General features: G+C 44.1%; 1 protein-coding gene across 2 annotated transcripts in view; it reads right to left on the bottom strand.

Annotated features, from left to right (window-relative positions):
• Nucleotides 1-13,821, bottom strand: part of KIFAP3 (kinesin associated protein 3) — a 1,278,226-nt gene that overhangs the window by 1,115,212 nt on the left and 149,193 nt on the right. For both annotated transcript variants that reach the window (XM_069641307.1, XM_069641308.1), the window contains one exon: nucleotides 13,526-13,667. In XM_069641307.1, the coding sequence (XP_069497408.1) occupies nucleotides 13,526-13,667 (142 nt within the window). The remainder of the gene's footprint in view (nucleotides 1-13,525; nucleotides 13,668-13,821) is intronic.

A 13,821-nucleotide genomic window follows, 5' to 3' on the forward strand; every position in this document is an offset into this window, starting at 1 on the left:
TGGATATTTCTCCTCTTTGAAAATCCAATGAGGTCAAAAGTGGTTGTAGAAGCACACCATGGAACATTTGAGCCATTTATTTTCTCAGCAGAGGTGCTCACACATATTTGTACATTTTATGTCTAATGTGTCTATCACCAGATAGTGGACTTGCAACAGAATAGGAGTGGGATGTGTATTTATGACATTTACTGGTTTTATAATATACCAGGTATATTTTTATTGTGCATTTTGTTTACTAAATTACTTATTATGAAGACTTGCCTTCATACAAGCGGATGCCCATGATTTCCTACATAAACCTTACCCACCCCGGAACTCTCCTAAATTGACTCTGGGGGTGCTAACTGCCCGGGCGGCATTGTGCTGCGAGTAGAAATTGTATCCCACTCTAGCATAAAATTCATTATCAAGCATGCATTTGTATTATTGTACTTCTATGTACTAGGAGGCATGAATGAATCTGGCAGATCAGCATTGGCCTTCTGCCTACACAATTCTGTTAGGGTAGATTTTAATTTGTATGCACAATCTGCTCCGTATGCGAGTCCACCAGCACTTTTTGCTGGACTAATGGATTTTTGGTCTGTTCCCCTACGTGAGTGGGAACTTTTTCCACGCTCACTCATTGTTTTACCCTATCGTTTGGGATACTTTTGTATTTCTTTACCTTTTTCTTGGACAAATACTTTCCTCCAAGTTGTATGGCATCTGTCTTTGACTTTTGCAGCACAGTGTTGCTGGGAGCCCACAGGGCTTCTTTTTATATTCAGTTATTTCCCTTTGTGGGAACACATGTTCCCAAGGGCAGGGGGATAACTTGCATCCTTCCTATATTTTCTATGGTGAGAGCAGCACACCCCACCTTATGTGGAGTGCTGAAGGGTTACACTGTATCCACTTTCTCACTCCTCCTGTAATTATTTGGCTACATTGACAAGCTAATCTGAATGGATGGTGGCAATGGTTTCATCCTACCTACCTTTGTGCAATTGTTACTCCCAGGATGTACTCACAGCCGTAGTAGTGCACAGAAGGGTCACTGTTGACCCAAAATGATGAATGTATTATTTTTTAGCCAATTCAAGATGGCTTGTCCCTTCTTGGTTCTTCTTCTGCCGTGCTGGGTGGGGGAGGTCCTAGTTTTTGTCATCGGAAGGATTCCCCCTGGGAAGGCCGCCAAGTCTGCAGTGTGTCTGTGAGGACAGGAAACTGGAGAGGACTCCAAAATTCTACTTTTCGCTTTTTCTGCGGTGCCTGCCTGGAACCAATTGTAACCAATTGTAACTGGGGGGCTGGCTGTCCTAGAAGGACAGCCACCACCCAGAGTTTGAATGGTGTATGGGTGCCGATTGGCTTGGTTCCTGCATAAGAGAAATGGATCCTGAGGCTGAAGACAAGCTGACCCCTGGAACAGAAGCATCGAAGAAGAAGAGGAAAGATGTCCGCAACCGCTTCCAGGCGACCAGCGATGCCTTCTGTGAAATCAATGCTGTCCGACCCCTTCTTCCAAGCATCACGAGAAGTTCTAAGAGGAGGACTCTCCCCTTTAGACTGATGGGAGCAATTTGTCTTGAGAGTACCTGTATTTCGAGCCATCCCACGAGCCGAGATGGGCTACAAACCGCTAATACCCTGGGACTGGTGGCCATTGTTCAGTGCATCATCTTCCGAAGATCAAATCCTACTGAAGCTTTGATGGACTCGTTCTGGACCTCCAGAGGCAAGATTCCACTCCTTGAAGTCCCCTCACCAGAGTGTTGGACCGAGAAAGCGAGGCGAATCAGCCAGGCGGTAATCGTTCCTCACTGGTGCTTTCCAAAAGGTCATCAATATACAAGAGTAACAGGGGATACCAGGGATATCTCAATACCGTGACCTGGCCTGGATAGAGCACAAAAATACTTCACAAAGAAGGTCAGAGTACTATTCGTGTTTATATGGTGAGTACCAGAGCAGTCTATCTGTCTCCAAACACCCATTAGCTCATTGACATAAAGATAAAATATACAACAATGTGTCTTATTACACCCATTATGCTGGGTTGAAACAAATAGAATTCAATCCAGTCGACACACCAGCACTATTAAATATAGTTTATTAACATTTTCTGAAAAAAATTGTCATAAAAAATACACATTATCAAGAATGTCAATATCATTCAAGTCGTAAACCAGTCCCCCCAATTCATCCGTGGGCTGGTACAATATAACATTCCCATCTAAAAACCACAAGACAACACACGTCAACCATACCGCATTCACTCACAAACCATTCATCAATTCATACACTTTTTACAAATAATTATCATTATACAAATGATCACACTAAAAAACAAAGTTGTAATATGAGTCCATTATTAATGTGGACTATACACATTCACTACTGAGTCAGACTTGAATGCTACAATCTGGTCCGACTCTAGCTAGTTATACTTGAAGCTGTTTATAATTAACAGTACATTCCCCAACCCGACATGTTTCTTTCTGTATAGGTCTAGGTAAACAGAAATTCTTCAGGGGCACTATGGTCCCATGTGGTCAGGTGGATTATAGATGGAAAAAAGTTGAACGTGTAGACTGCTCCGGGAAAACTCACCTAAATATAAACACAGAATAAACAACATCAATCTGGCGTAATTGCTCGAATTATTAAATTGATCATTACCATCTCCGCACCAATTAATCAGCGGGGTGTAGAAAAGGGGTAGTAAATACCCTAAATTTGCCTCTACCACTGTAGAAATCAAGAAGACCGACATTCGGACCCAAGACGGGCACACCATATTAATTGGTATGTCCCTGGTAACACCACCACCACCAGCACCACGTGGCAAGCTTGGACAACCAGCACCGATTAGATAGCGCCTCCTCATTGGGAGCACCCACAATCATTCTCAAAACGTGCTACATGCACAAAAAAGGTGCCAAAATCACAGACCCCAAAGAATCCTTTGCTGGAAGAACCTTCACTCAACTGCTGCTGCGAGATCCAATCCAATTTCCCTACTTTCGTCGGCCTGACCAAGAATCCGGTGACCAGTTCTTCTGCATCATGGGGGCATTGTGATGCATCCTCTTCTTCATGCCTAAGGTACTGTGAAACTCCTAGTAGAATTTACCTAGAGTTGCTTTGCTGCTCCTGGAGTGCTGAGTCGTGTGTTTGGGAGTTTGCCCATACATGTCCACCCAGGCCTAACACCTGTGTGCCTACAGGGAGCCTTCTCTGATGTCCCTGAACCTTTTTCCCCCCCAACAAAGGGTGTACTTACTGTTTACTAAAAACTGCCTCTGAAACATTTGGACTTTCTACAACTCGTGCCTTACCCATTTTGCCCTCCAATCTGACTCCGAGACACTCCTAACTAGATAGGGATGGACCTCTAAATTGTTAGACCTCTGTGAAATAATTACAAGTATTCGCCTGCTTTATGTTATTCTCGTTTCATCCACTAATACCTGAAACAGATATTCAGATGTTTAAAGTTCCTTTCAATTGCATAGTGCCATTCTGAAAGTATTACCACAGTGATTTCCTTACTGTGAATATTGTACTGGTTTTTCTAAGTTACTTATTGTGTGCTACAGTACTTACATTTCTGAAGAATTACCTACCTAGCGTATAATATATATAATAAATCATTATTTTTATATTTATTTATTTGAATTTGTAGAGGGCACAGGTTCCCGTGGGCATCGAGACGCTATGAGACAACTTAAGAAGGCTTGATTCAAGGTTACACGAATGCGGCCTCAGCATAGAAAGCTTGATACAGAGAGCGATGTTACAGTTACATGATTAACAGAGCAGTGTTTTAGTTACAGGATTAACAGAGAGCAGCAGAAAGCATACATGAGTGTAAAGTGAATAGACAGCACAAGACAAGCAAGCATTGTCAGACAAATAGCCTCGTTTTGATAGCTTTCCTGAAGGATGCATGGGAGTCAATCATCCTAATGAAAGAGGGGGGGAAGTTCTAGTAGGTGGCTGCCATGTTGGGGAAGCTGGAACCGCCCGCCCGCACTCTGAGGGTGAGAGGGACAGTGATTCTGTTGGTATAAGCAGCTCTGGTAGGTCTGGAGGAGGTGTGGAGGGAGATTCTTTGAGCTAGATAAGGTGGGGCAAGGCCGTGAAGGCATTTGTGTGTCAGTGCTAGTGTCTTGAAAGCAAATCTTTCCTTCACAGGAAGCCAGTGGACTTTCCTCCAGACCTCTGAGATGTGATCTCGTCGGGAGACGCCAGTTGCAGCCCTCAAGGCATTATTCTGTACAAGTTGTAATTTGGTCAAGTTCTTTTGGGAGGTGCCAGCGAGGAGGGCATTACAGTAGTCAAGACTTCACCCTATAATCGCCCTGGCAATGGTGAGGCAATTAGGTAGGGAAAGGAATGGTCTAGCTGTGGTGAGAAGTTTAGAGTGGTAGGCAGAAGCGGAGGCTTCTGCGTTGACCTGTTTATTCATGGATAGATCAAGTTCAATATAGACGCCCAGTGTGTTTATGGTTTTGGCTACAGCGATAGGGATAGGAGTTAAGGGTGTTAAGGTCAGCAAAGTAGTCCCTAGAGGGGGATGAGCACCCGAGAGTCATCAGCATAGTTGGTGTATGCCATTCCCAGTGCATCAAGGATCTTGACTAGAGGTTGTGTGAAGAGGTTACAGAGTGTAGGAGCTATGCAAGAACCCTGTGGGACACCACACTATATGAGACTAGGGTTGGCACAGGAGGTTTCCGAGAAAACCTTCATCACTCGATCCTGCAGGAAGGAAGTTATCCAAGCACAGGCCCTCGGGGAGAAATTGGCTGTGGTAGCGAGGTGATGGCATAGGGTGTTATGATCCACCAGATCAAAGGCTGCTGATAGGAGCCGGAGGAGTGCGCGTTTGCCTGCGTCTCTTAAGTCATCCATTTGATTTTTTAGGTCAAGCAAGGCTGATTCCGTTTCATGCCTGGGCCGGAAACAGGACTGCCGGAGATCAAGGAGGTGGTTGTCCTCAATTAATTTTTGGACTTGCAGGTAGGCTGCTTTGTCCAAATTTTTTAGCAAGAACGGCACAGTGGGGATTGGCCTGTAATTACCTGGGATGGATGGGTCGAGCGTGGTTTTAAAAAAAAATGTTCGTTTGTTTTAGGAGCGGTCTCACCCTGGTCTACCGCCCTGGGGGGCGGTAGAGCAGGTGGAAGGTTATGGTGCAGTTGGGCGTTAGCCTAAGTTTAAGTAGGAGGTAGTGGGAATTGTGGTCCAATTCCCCCTCAATCTGTCTGAGGTCAAGTGTATCCTTGGAGATGAGAGCGACTCCGCCACCCCTTAAATTCAACCGGTCTTGCCTAAATATGGTGTATCCGGGGGGTGGGGGGGGAATGGCAAGGGATAGGGAGGGACCTGAGTAGTCCTTGAGCCAAGTCTTGCAGAGGAAGAGGAGGTCTAGATTTCCCTGGGTAATGAGGTTGTGCACATCCAATGTTCACCAATGCACATTTGAAGGGGGTGGGGGACCCCTGATAGGGACGGGGTGGCCTGAGGGTTATGAATGGTGGTAGTACCTGGGGTGACATTAGGCTTCAGATGTGACTGGGCAGCAATGCTCGGTACAGTGCAGGGCAAACAGGTAAGTACATAATGCACAGGCAGTCCTGGTGACTGGGCGACAAGGCTAGGTACAGTGCAGGGCAAACAGGTAGGTACATCATGCACAGGCAGTCCTGGTGACTGGGCGCCAGGGCTAGGTACAGTGCAGGGCAAACAAATATATACATATAACTTTAGTGTGTCAGTGTTTCTTTGGGCCCAAGGTTCTGTGTACCTCCTACAGCCCTTCCTCCCTTCTTAGAGAAGCCTGGCTGCTCAGCCACTGCTACCAACAAAACACGTGTGGTTCAGGCCTATACTAAGAGTTTGAGCCCTGTATCCCAAGTGTGAATCTTCTAAAGTCCTACATACGGTGGACTTTTGAAAAACTCCCTAAAAAATTCCTATTGTCAGGAAATCATGTGCACTAGGACTCAGGGAGCCCAAGGCAATAAACCATACAGAATACAGAGACGTGTCTACCTGCGGTCCACCGCAAAGAGGATCTACGTGTGGCTTCCATCTCCCAGGATGGTGTCCTCTGTCCTCAGTATCTGCACGTGTACTGACAAATATTGACAAATATAAAAATCTCGTAGCCCAACAGCACATAGACGATGTGCAAGTTCTCAAACCACAGGTGAACAAGGTCCAAGACCAATAGACCGCTGTTCATGATGGCATCCGACTGAATTAAGAGTTCGAGCAACAACCTTCCCGAAGGGGGAAAGGGTCGAGCAAGAAGTCCGAAACAAAATTCAAAAAGGAGGGTCAAACCGGTTGGTTCAAACCAACAAGGTAACTAGCAATCCAAAGCTGATTCCAAGAACAAGTCCAAAAAGCAATTCCAAGCATTAGAATCCAGTAGTTTCCAAACAGTAAGGTGCTGAAACAGGTAGCCAGCATACACTGGTACACAGCAGTCCTCAAAAAGCAAGGCCACCTATATATATATATATATATATAGGCATCGGTAAAAAGATGGCCGCTAAGGAAGTCATGTGAAGCATAGAGAAAGTGGCACCAATCAACATGGCTGAAACACATGACCATGAATAGGTATGATGGGTAATGCAGCACAAACTGCGGGCAAGCTCTCAACATGCCAGGAGATGTGGCGCCAGCCTCCAGGAGCTTGGGTGTGGTGTAGCTGATTGAGCAAGGATGCGCAATCCCCGCAAGGCAAGTATAGGGACAGCGGATTACCCGGCTCCTTCTCTGCGAGGCACAGTAGATTCCCGTCATGGAAAGAGCACTACAAAACAAAAAGAGGTGATGGCGGGAAGGTTTAAAATGAATCCTAACCGCAGGCAGCTGACAGCCCACGAGGGTGGTACAGGCAGCCCCTTTGCCGCAGGAACACCAAAGGCAGGCGGGCCGATAGCCGTCCAGTCACTCCCAATACCTACATGTGCTAGGTCCTGACCCCTACCATATATAACGAGGGTAGATTCTTTCTTTAAGAAACTGTACAGGCCTTTAGAGGATTTTACCTGCTTTGCTATGCTGTGTTCCCTAGCCTTCCCAGCCCCCTTGTTAATTCATGTTAGGTCATGACTATGCGAATAGGTGGGCACCACACTTGTGTTAATCCCATTTGTTAAGATACATACACAGTCATAAAACTGAATCTTGTTTGTTCTGATACTTAGAGGAGCAAACTGAAATAAAGTCCAGAGACACCTGGGCTCGAAATACAGTGGTGCAAAAAGCTGGGTAAGAATACCTAGCTAGTCAGTTGCTCTCAAAGTGTCCCCCTGGAGGTTAAGGGGTGTTAGATAGCAAGTATTTAGATTTCAATCCGTATCAACAAAGTTCAAATTTTACTTCAATGTGCTTGAGTTCGTATGAAATAAACAAATCAGTGTCATCCAAATGGTCAAAGAGGTGTATTAGATCGTTTTCAATAATAACTTCTTATTTGAACAGGGGTCAGTGTATCCTGTATTAATTGTTCATATGCCAATGCATTTCGGAGAATATTCTCCTTCATCAGGGCGAACCTTCATGCAGTCTTCTGCTCTATTCAGTATTATGTGAGCATGCGTTGCAAGTTCCTGTTAGAGACGTTAAAGTCGTCCATAGTAACGTCTCCAAGAGGAACTTGCAACGTGCCCTCACATAATACTGAATCGGGCAGTAACTGCAGTTGCTGAACGACCTCTTGGCGTTTGGATTTTGCACCACGCTTTTCACAAAATACACACAACACCAAGTGCCATTTAAAACAGTGTGGTCCGTGTATTTTACAGAAGACTGCATGAAGGTTCGCCCTGATGAAGGAGAATACTCTCCGAAATGTATACAGGATACGCTGACCCCTGTTCAAATAAGAAGTTATTATTGAAGGCAATCTAATACACCTCTTTGACCACTTGGAAGACTCTGATTTGTTTATTTCATACAAACTCAAGCACATTGAAGTAATATTTTAATCTAAATTCATGTTAAGTCCCCATCTGAGATAGTTGGCCCACACCTAGGCAGTGGGGTGTGGAGAGTCCTTTTAGACTTTTTTTTTTAAAGCATACAATGATTTTAATACTGGATATTAATTGTTAAGTGCTTATTGGACCTGATGGAGATCTATATGTGTAACATAATTACAGAATATATTCTTCAGTATGTCACTGTGGTGTTTTTCAAGAGTTAAGTGTGTGCTAATTGCACCTTTATGCCAGCTTGCTACCCCTAACTGCGAGTTAAGCCTCGTCTCTCTGTCCACGCTACTTAAGAGAGGACTGGCTTCCATGACTGGTGTGTTAGCCCCCATTAAGTGCAATGGTTCTAGATCCCTCAGACAGGGCTAACATAAATTGACTTAACGGAGGCAACAAAGAAAGCCTGCATTTTGGTGAATGGACGAGGTGGTCAAAAAGGACCCAGCCAGCTCCCACCAAGTGGACCCATATTACACATGTAAAAACACCACCATCAGTCTAGCCACAGAATTAACAGAAAAAAGGGTACTCTAGCTCTGGGATACTATGGGGTACCTTTAAGATACCCCCTGCTTGGAGTCATAAGGTCAATTAGGGCAGAGCACAAACAGAGCCACACTATCAGTCAGGCTTTGGATTAAGCCAGGCTGGGAGTAAAACTAAGTCCAAAACCAAGAAAAGCAAGCATAAAGTACAAGAAGATACTGTATGTTGTAAAAGCAGGCTATCTACCAAACACTAATGCACATGAAAACGTCAGACCCATTTGAAAAAGCGATTAAGAGCAAAGCTATATTTATGTCCTTGTTCGATCAAATTTCTTTAAAATAACTAGGGAAAAATGTTTGCTTTAATTCTATAAAAACTGTATATATAGATCTAAGGAAATAGTGACCAACTACAATAGAGAAAATACTTCACATCTAGCCAAAGAACAGAAAGCAGCATTAGAAAATCTTCAAGCTGAATACTCAATCATAATACGACAAGCGGACAAAGGTGGAGGGACAGTCCTTTGGGATAGAAATGTCTAACTGAAAGAAATGGGACGACATTTAAATGAAGATGAATGTTATGAGAAATGTGAAGTCTCACTGTTGTTGGAGACCAAGAGAGAATTTGATGAACTGCTAACTAACTGGAACTATTTAAACTTGATTGTCTGGGAAGAATGGATGGTTCTAAAAAGCAAGTTCCCTATGACACTGATTCTGTATTTTGTTCCCAAGGTACACAGAAGTACCATGAATCCACCTGGAAGACCCATTCTCTCCTCTATAGAGTCCCTCTTAGAAAATGATTCCAAATACATTGACTTTTTCCTCCAACCGTTTGTGAAATACCTTAGTTCGTATATTAGAGAAACAGGAGATCTACTAAACAAAATCAAATAAAGATCTATTCAGATACGTGGGACCACATTCTAATATGGCTTTTTCCAAGGTCAAGTCAATCAAAGAATTAATTGAACCAAGTGATTCTTTTAGGAATAATTGAGATAATTGGTTGAAAGGGAATGCAACGCAATCAGGCAATAACAGGGACTGAGATTGTAGATTAAATAATCGATCACCTGTACCACGAGGTTTATGGTGTATGCGATACTCTGTCCCTGTAACCTCATGTACATTAGTTCTGCGATTTGTCCACTAAAGATAAGAATCGTACAACACTATAGCGCCATCAAGAACAAAAATTTGACTTATCCTTTGGCTATACATTTTGAAGATAAATACTGTAGTGATGCTTTTAGAAAATTAGAATTTAAATTTATTATTAAATGTAATAAAAGCCTAGTGGCCATAACACATGCGAAGAGCTGGTGGTACATCTGATAGACGATTAAGATTTACAAACTATATAGTCTTGGGTCTATCAATTTGTTTGAAAGGGATGATTACCAGACACTGAGAAGAGTAGATCTACAGTAGCGGATCTAGCTGCTTGTGTTTTGAGTGGTTTAAGTCAACATGTACTTTATTTGCCCACTGTGGCCAGATTCAATAAGTAGAACAGCGGAATTGAAAACCTAATGGGGCTTTTGAGCATTTGGAAGCATCACAGCACAAATGCTGGCAGCCTTGAATTTTGTGTGCATGGCAAGCATTGCCAGGTGGTGGCATGACCTTGGGGAGGTGTGACAATGATGCCAAGACCATACAACAGAATAGTCTGCGCAACCACGGGGAGTCAAGCAGAGAAGGCGCTGGAAGCGTTTATCGACACAGCATGATCCCGACCCCACAGGAAGAACTGGTAATGCCAACCCGACAAGCTAGAGTTAACTGGAAAAGCATGAGGACCGGGAGGAGCAACGGGCAGACGCTAAACAGCAGAGAGTATCACAAATATCGGGAGATTCAGCATACTCGTCCGGGTAACTGTCAAAGCAGCAGAGTATACAAAAAACACTGAGGGACTTCTCACAATCTTCCCAATAATTACAAAAACAGTAAAGATAGTGAAGAAAGTCGTAAGACTGGTGAGACTGCTAATACGTGGGTCAGTGGTTGGGAAGACCAAGACATAAGCAAAGAGGAGCAGAAGAACCTGCATGTTGGTTCCCATAAATGTAAGCACTTAGAAGATAAAGCATTAAAAAGGTACTGGGGACACTGGTCTCTGTGGAATGAGGGACTGTAAAACAAGTACAAGTGAAAGAGATATTGATGCAAAGGAAATCCAGAGGAGAATAGGCCAAGTCCATTGAGTGGGGAAACAAGGAACTGTAAATAAGTCAAGACAAGGGAAGGGATTTATTATTATTATTATTACTGACATGTGTAACGTGCATGTTCACCCCAAAGGGCATCTTGGCACAAAGATTCTGGGATCCCAGCCAGCATCAGTAACTAGAATAGAAACGTTTTCTGGGCCTGCTGTAAGAGGAGGTGATTTTCCATCCCTCTCAAGATCGCAGGCAGTGCATTCCACAGTTTGGCGCCCTCAAAAGAAAAGGCGCAACCTCCCACTCGGCACAATCGAATTTAAGGAATAACCAGGAGGTTGGCCTCACTAAAGCAAAGCAATCTAACCAGAATGTAACGATGGAATTTTTCCCTGTCCTTACAGGGTCCGATGAACCAGACAAAGGGACTTAAATGTAATTCTCTGATCTATTGGGAGACAAAACAAAGCATGTAGCACAGGCCTAATGTGGGCTCCGTACAGAGAATTAGTGGCCACATGTGCAGCTAAATTTTGCAATAACTGTAGCCAATGAGTGCAGCCCAAAGGTTGGGCAAGGTACAAAGCATTGCACTATTCTATACAACTAGTGATCAATGAGGCCACTACCAGCATCCGCAAGTGAGGAGGAAGCAAGGGGAGGCCCTTCCGAAGAACCCTCAACAGAAAGTGCCCCGTCTTACATACTGCACTCACCTGCAGGGCCATGGATGTTGAAAGCAGCAACCCCAGATTTCTGACAACCGTCACAGGGGCCGGTAGATATCCGAGCATGGAAGGCCAAAGTGAGAAAGTCCAAAGAGTAGATCGGAGAACCCACCACCAGGACTTCCGTCTTGTCCCCGTTCAGTTTCAGCCAGTTCGCATTCATCCACTCTCTCACTGCAGAAAGACATTCACACAACCCCGACGAACGCCCAGCCTGGTCCAGTCGGACCAGAATCTGGGCGACATGGGCGTAGGAGTAACAACAAAACCTGTGGGAGAGGATGAGGTGAACTAGCAACTGAACATAGATATTAAAGAGCATGGGGGACAAGGCAGAGCCCTGAGGAACATCACAGATGCGGGCACGTACCAATGATAGAAAGGGTGAAAGTAACAGTAACTGGCTCCTCTCAGACAGAAAAGAGGTGAACCATGCCAGGACGGACCCGGAGAGGCCTGCCGTTGCAAGCCAGGAGATCAGGATGGAGTGGTGGACAGTGTCGAAGGCCGTTGTCAGATCAAACAGAATCAGGGCCCCCACTCCAACCTGATCCACCAGCATCATCAGATGATCAACAATGGACACCAGGACACTCTCCGTGCCCCGCCCCGGGCAGAATCCAGACTGAAAGGAGTCAATGAATACAGACGTTTCCAAAGAAGAGGACAGAAGAGTTGAGACCAGTGATTCGAGTCGTTTCATAGAAAAAGGGAGAAGGGAAATAAGGCAAAAAATGTGCTAACACCGATATGTCCTGGGACGGTTTCTTAAATAAGGGATGACTGTAGCTTGCTTCAGTTCAGCTGGAATTGAGCCCGACTGACAGGTTCACAGCATCAGTAACACAAGGCAGCATGCCAGGTATGATTGCTTTATGCATAGCCAACGGAATCGGGTTGGGGGGTGGGCGGGGCAGCTGACTTTAGCTGACAAACACCCTGTGCAAACTCCGGGATACCTGAGAGGGGGTGCAAAAGTCCCCCTGAAGAATTAAAGGGACCCATTAACTATGTCACAAGGAACTATCTCAAGATAGACTATTGAGGTTGAGAAGGCCTGTCCAGGATAAGGGAGTCATTCTCCTGGAACCCCTTTTTGTTTTGCTGGTTGATACAACCCTTAGTGGTAGGGTCAGCATACAGTGGTTTTTGGATGGAGGATGGATCATTTTGATTTGGACTACCTCACGGACGACGTGCACACTATTTAGATAGATAGGCCTATTTATTATTTGAATAAAATCAGTTAGAAACGCCACCTCATTGACCACCTCCTTCTTCTGACCTACCACACAGTATTGACAGTGTTCTGAGACTCCTGAGAAGCGACAGCCAGCCATCTTCCCTCCCGAGGGTAAGCCTTCGCTCGCTCTGCACCTCCTTCCCCCACCACTTCCACCTACACTCCCCACATACTTGCTGGCCCCCGAAATGGCTGCACTGCCACTACTGCCCCTTCATGGCAGTGGTTGCCATGGAAAGGGAGAAGGGACTACATGTAGCTCCCTTCTCCCTACATCCTTGCTGTACATTTTGTTTGTATACTTTTTTTAAAAATTGACTCCATGCTTTTTCAAAAATTGAAGGACTTTTTTTATTTTTATTTTAAATATATATATTTATTACACCCTGGAAACCACGCATGGTGCTAATAGCCATGAAGCCCTTGGTGTGTGTTAATTACTGGTCAGGTAAGGAGCCAGGATCCATGTTTAGCTCGAGCGACTGGACCATTAACTGACCGATAATGCCTGGCCATGTTGGGGTGTATTGCATGTGGTGCCTCTCCTTTCTCAAACTATGTGTAAAATATATAAGGTGAGAAATAATCAAACATCCAGAAGGAGAGCAACCATTATCTGTAGAAAAGCTAGGGAGGAATATAGCTAAATAATAGAGAATAAACTAAATTTGCAATATGCACAAAAAGATTACAATGAAAACAACTAAAAGTAAAGGATATAATTAAAATAAAAACCATTTCATAACCCAATGTGTGTCATTATGATAAATGAATAAGTAAAAAAATCCCATCAAGACTAAGTTGTTTCTACACTTCTATCATAAGACCATTGCAATGCCAAGATAAATTTAATAAAAGTTTCAAACATATGGCAAATTACCATTTAACAGTAGTTCTTCCAAGTTATCAGGATTGCGTGCCAACTGCAGTATGAGGGCCGAGCCTCGCACCTTATCAGCAATGTCCTCATACAGCAATTCAATGTATTCATCCATGTCATTAATACTTGCTATCTCATCGATCTGGAAACATGAAAAACATGAGATTAAATAATAAAATAAAACACAAGGCACATAAATACATCCGCATTAATGAATGAAGACACCAGCAACATGTGATTGGGATTAGGGCTGAATCAGCTCAAAAGAGCCACAGAAGAGTGAAATGTATATATTT

This window comes from Ambystoma mexicanum, chromosome 1q, assembly GCF_040938575.1.
Source record: "Ambystoma mexicanum isolate Mex_15411 chromosome 1q, UKY_AmexF1_1, whole genome shotgun sequence".
In the NCBI taxonomy this organism is placed as follows: domain Eukaryota; kingdom Metazoa; phylum Chordata; class Amphibia; order Caudata; family Ambystomatidae; genus Ambystoma; species Ambystoma mexicanum.